Below are 6,000 nucleotides of genomic sequence, written 5' to 3' on the forward strand. Positions count from 1 at the left end.
CAGTGCTTCCAAAATCTGAAATTTCTGTAGTGTTTTTAGCATTACTCTTTTCTTTGTGAGCAGCTGTATGATACTTCTTTTTCTCACTTTGTTTTCTGGTGTTAGAATCGGTTTGTATTCTCATTAATCACAAGGTGGAGGATTTTCAGCCTGTTGTTCAAGTGCCATTGATAAATACCATGGTGGCAAATGCCCTAAGCTAAAATGTAAATTTTCACTTTCTTATGTATTATTAAAGGTAGTGCTAGTCTATGAAGAATTAGCTTACAGATAATGATAAATAATGCCCAGTCTATTCTTTCCTACCTTCTTGCTAATGTCCAGTTTATATGCTTCATTGTTGTGTTTGTACAACAGTGAACATAATTTCAGTAGGGATGGGATGTACCTCTTTGCTTTGAGTGTGGATAAAGGAAACTATGAGCCTATGTAATTTCTGGAGTAAATATGAGAAAAAGTGGGAGTACAAAAGAGGTTGGCTTTACTAAATGGGACAAATTTCAAACCATATTTTTAGTCAATTTGTTACTGCAAATGGTACGAAAATAATGAAATGTTAGAGGCCACTCAATGGGTAACAATCTGCCCAAGATTGTAAAATCTGACAATGAGCTGTTATAGTAGACAAGAGGTTGTGGTGTTTAACTACGTATAAATATAAAGTTGTATTCAGGTGTAGTATATAGCCATACAAGCAAAATTTTGGAAAGAGAGGAATATAAAGATACTATTTATGTTTATAGTGAGCAAATGCCAGGGATCATTTTCTTTATTTTTCCAATTCGGGTTGGTTTGCTAGATTTGGTTGGTATTTCTGGCCTTCACTTAAAGCCTTTGGAGCTTACCTGATGTCAATATCATAGAAAGCAGGGGATGAAGGGTGTATGTGAGGAGAGAGTCCCAGACGGCAAGATTTAGGAGGAAGTTTAAACTTGAGTTTTCATTGCTGTCTTTTAAGATAATGGTAAGGTTCAGCACCTCAGAGGTAAGTGTACCAACTCAGCTCCTGCAGACACAGGACAGTGTACTGCAAGCATGTTCAGCCTGTTGAGAGCACTGGATACTTCAAATTATCTGGAAAGTGAAAATATTGAAGTGTTTTACTTGTAGGAGTATAATCAGTTTGGCCAAGTTAATGTGAATTATTTTGGTTTTTATTATAATTCCAACTTTACATCGTTACTCCTTCCGTCCCCCTTCTCCCCATTTTATTTATGTACTGCTAAGTTCATGTATTTATTCAAGTTGAAATGGAATAGATTTAAGATCCTGATCAAGCAAAAGACTTTATAGCTTACATATTTATAAACAGTTTCTGAACTTGAGAGCTTTCCCATTGGGTGTTCCAGTTTGTGCCCAGTATGTTTACATGAACATACATGCAGTGGCTGGAATTGCACATTGCTAGTAGGCATCACTGCAAGATGGGGGGAAGGATGAGAAAAGTAGCATTTTGCCCTTCAGTCCCCTTCATAGAAGCCCTGTCTCATGCTTTGTTTTAGACCACAATCTCAACTTTGATCTTAGACTATTAATTTCTTAGTTTTGCTGTCTCTACAGATTTTTTGAGGGATCAGTCTTGTTAGCTTCAGTGATCTCTGAGTTTCCTGGGAAGAGTTAGGACTGACCTTATCTAATAACACCCCAGTAGAGTTCTCCCAATGGTATGACTATATAAAACATAGCTCTGAGTGGTTGACAAAGTAGCAGTTACTGTGTTCACTCAGGCAAAGTAATTATTTTCTCATCAAAAAGAGGAATTTTAACATTTTTGGGGCATTAGCAGGATAAAACATTTTGACACATCTTCAGAATGTTTCTATGGCATTCAATGTGACTTTGTCCCTTAACAAACAAAAACCCCAGGAAGGAATGTTTTTTAAAGCTGACAGCTAGGGATTATATACTAATTTTTAAATCAGCCTTCTTACAGCATTTAGAAAGCAGTTATTTTGGTTGCTGTGATTGAGGTCACCAATGGCACTTGTGGTGCTTGCATTTGTATACGTTGTTCTGAATTTTCATTGCATGATTCCAGACATTTCTGCTGTCAAGGTGGACCTGCAGCAGACAATTTTGGCTTTTGGATATATATATCTGATGCCGTTTCCTCATACCCTCAGTTTTGATAGAAAGTTTCCCTCTGGGAATATAGGATCCATTCAATGTCTGTAAAACTTTCATATGTATTATCATACCTTTTTTCAATGCAGTCTTCAGAAATGCAAGAGCAGGCTCCAGATTCTGATGAAGTATCTTTTGCCTTCATGTTTTATTAAGGCTCTTGTGCATTGATGCTTGGGATGAGTTCAGGTGACGTAAAGGTGCACTGTTAAATTGTAAGTCTGCCATTTTCCTAGTGATTTTTGTCTTGCTTATCTTGCTGCTGTGTTTTACTCTTTGGGAAACGTGACAGATTAAGTTAATAAAGTTTATGCTGTAGTCTCTCAAGAAATGCACTGGTAAACCATAAAGATCCTACTATTTGTAAAGGATATTTATAGTGACTCAGTTGTATAATTCTTTGTAAGATATAACTGATGAACATTTGCCGAGAATTAGAAATAAGGGAGTTTTGAACTCTTAAAAAAAGACCAAAAGGCTAAGATTTAATCAAGGAAAATAGGTTGACTGAAAATACTGTAGCCTAAGTATTTAAAAAAAGCCAAACCAACAAACAAGCATAAGGTTACTGTACTTAGCAATGTTCAGTATTTGAGCCTGATTTATTTGATATAGTCTTTTCAAAAAAATTTGAAAAGCACAATTTTTCTTTGGCACACCTGTCCTCATATGTCCATTTAAGCTTGAAGCAGCATCTCTCCTTCAGGAGGATGGTTGTGAATATTTATTGGAAGGACTTCCATTCACTGTTATGCTCTGGAGGAGCAGAGATGCTCTCAAGAGTTGTTGGTGGTTTGCTGTGTTCCAACCAGTGTAAACACTTGTGTCCCATTTTTGGTCCCCTGTCCTGAAAGAACTGAAGAGCAGCTAAACCATTCCTGGTTAAGACTCTATGACCAACACTTGAGAGACCAGGTAAAAAGGATGTAATGCCACAATTTAGGATTCTCTGATGTGGATTTGATGTTTTGATTTATATCTTAATTTTCTAAAATAAACTTTTAAATTTATCTTTTCTGTATAAGCAACAGTTTATTATATTCCTGAAACAAAAGCCAAGGGGCATCTTTATAGCTGAATAATGCTGGTGGTATTATAAAGTTATTTCAGGATTCTAAGGCCATTGCACATACTTCAGAAGTTAAAAGACATGTGTGTGGATGTGCTTTACATTAATACTTGCTTCAAGGCTAAATTTTGGAAGTGCCTTTATTTAATAGATGCCTTTACTTGTTAGATCATACCACTCAAATTTTGCTAAGTTAAGATGATGCTGGAGTTTAGATCTTTTGCTAGAGATCTTTCATCTTATATTGGGCGAATCTACATGTAAATTATTTTTGTCAAGTATTCTACAGATTTAAGTGGGTTTTTGTAGGGGTTTTTTTGTGGGTTTTTAATTTATTTTTCTGTGTTGTTGTTGGTTTGTTGTTGTGTTTTTTTCCCTTCAGCCATGTAGCTGAATCATTGAAAAGACACCAGTACAGTGTATAAATGTAGCATTGTCCTCTACTGCTATTTGAAATAATGTAATAGCTCAGCATCTCACTATCAGTGTCTGTTTATACTTAAGACCTCTCTGAAGTAAAAAATTGTTCCTCTCCAGCTTCTTAGAAAAACATTTTTTAGAAAGGTTAAATAGGCAAATGTTCTGGGCTACACTGTAAACTGCTTGTAAATTGAACTTTTGACTCTGAATCCCTGTCCAAGGGAGCCAAACATTTTTAAAAACTCCAGAGCAATGCTAACTGGTGATACTGAGATATTATGCCTGTCTCTGAGGTTTCATGCTTCAGGGAAAGCCAGAAGTGCAGAGTTGTGATTTTTACATATGTTCTCTCAGAAGAACATCTTCTGATGGTCTTTACATGGGGTGCATGCCATCTAGGCAATACAACATGTCATTTATAAACAATGTTCTGATGCTTGTTATAACCAACATAGTGCTATTTGGTTCAAGGTTGAAATATTTCAGGGTCTAGCAGATTGATAGCATCTATTTCAAAAGTATTGTGAGTTAGGGTATCCTCTGAAATGAGAAAATGGTCTGACAGAGCTCATCACAATGATCAATGAATTACAGTATGGCATTTTCTGAAGTGTGGATCTTCAGAAAAGTTGCTTTTGAGAAGTATAGTTGCTTAATGTCCCTTGTTTGCTGTATAACCTACTGATGTTTCAAGTGTCTGCTTCATTTCTTTAATTTCTTTCTTCCCTCTGCCCCCACAAAACATGCAGGTAGTAATTTTGGTGCTGCGAAGGATTTGACAGAAGAAATAAGATCATTAACATCTGAGAAGGTTGGACTGGAAGGGCTTCTCAGTGAACTGTTGGTTCTGAGTGCCAGAAATGTCCGAAAATTGGAAAGAATAAAAGATGATTACACCAGACTGAAACAAGAACTTGAAGAAGGAGAGGCTGCTTTTGGTAAGTAGTTCAGAGGCTGTTACAGCTTTTGCTCAGTCATAAGTGTCCAGAAGTTCAATGAACCATCCTGCATTTCACAAAACATACTGAATTTTTGAGGAAAGTTTGGTCAGGACCTAGATAAGCAATATGCTGAATATGCTCTCATCTGTTTCCACTGGATGTGGGGAAGTTTGAAGAGAAGGAATATCCCAGCAATATACAGCTTTTGGAGATCTTTGTTTTCTAAGCCCATTTTTTGTAGTAATGATGGTGGGCATTTATGCACGTACAGAGAAAGATTTGTAGTTTATGTGGAAGTACTAGAAGATACAGCTGGCTGTGACATTGAAGCAATATTTAATATGTATGTAACTAAATAGTGTATATATAACATATTGGGTGATAAGTTTGAATATATGAGGTGCAAGGGATGTCTGATTCTGAAGGCAGGAGTTCTCTTTGGAAATTTATGCTTGGAGGGAAGAGGGGGTAAACACCTTACCAAACACAGCTCACATATAAACTATAAGCATTGTGCTTGAGTTGTTACGTCATGGTGGAACTGGGGACGTTCTGTGCAATTACTGGGAAGCTTCTGACAGTAGAACAGTAAAGTCATTCACAGACTTATCCTCTTGTTTGCTGTACCCTCTCCTGAAGTTAAGCACATAAAGTGGCCTTGCTGCTTGATCAAATGAGAAGGCTTAATAAAATTTTAATTTACTACAAGTGTTCAGTCACTATAGTTACTTCTAAACAGATAAGTTTAAATCTGAGAGCTACTTCAAAACTCTGGGGGTTTGAAATGTCTTTCCTTTTTCACAGTGTTATGAGCAGTAAGTTGGTGGAAGAGAGGAAAGGGCCTCTGTTTTAAAAGTGTACTAAGTTTCTTCATAGACACATAGATAGGCAAGAGCTATTTTAGAAACAAAGTTTTATAGGCAATGGAATAATCCAAGTATTTTAAAGATGCATAGAGGAATGCATATATACACTCACACTCTACTATGTAAGAACATTCTTGGTAACTAAATGGTTAAACGTTGAAAAAAATATTCCTCAAAGTAGTGCATTGTTACCTAAGCCATGTGATTCAAACTCTCATCAGGCAATACTTCCTCACTGCTCAGATTTGCAAGAGAGTTGAAGGGGCTTCTGACCTTCCAGCCTGTCCTTTTTGTTGCTCCTTTGTTTTCAGGACAATTAAACTTCCTGTAATACACATGCACTTCTCATTCGTATTTTTCTTCGGCAGGGTTTTAAACAAAACCTGTGTAAGACTGTTGCTGAAGCAACAGAACTGGTTGCAGTTCATAGGTTTTAATTTTTTTTCCTCTTCGTATTTATGTAGCTGTAATGAGGTGCCTTCTTGGTCTGACCTTGCCTGTCTGTCATGGTTTGGGCCAGCACAACATAGGAACAGCCCCGTGGCCGCTCACTCAACTGCCCCTCCTCCCCCCACCCCCC

General features: G+C 37.0%; 1 protein-coding gene across 1 annotated transcript in view; it reads left to right on the plus strand.

Annotated features, from left to right (window-relative positions):
• DISC1 (disrupted in schizophrenia 1) overlaps positions 1-6,000 on the plus strand; it is a 176,460-nt gene that overhangs the window by 74,491 nt on the left and 95,969 nt on the right. Inside the window, 1 exon segment of the mRNA XM_010004550.1 lies at positions 4,367-4,551. Coding sequence (XP_010002852.1) covers positions 4,367-4,551 — 185 coding nt within the window.

This window comes from Chaetura pelagica, unplaced genomic scaffold (genome assembly GCF_000747805.2).
Source record: "Chaetura pelagica isolate M959 unplaced genomic scaffold, ChaPel_1.0 scaffold9, whole genome shotgun sequence".
In the NCBI taxonomy this organism is placed as follows: Eukaryota; Metazoa; Chordata; class Aves; order Apodiformes; family Apodidae; genus Chaetura; species Chaetura pelagica.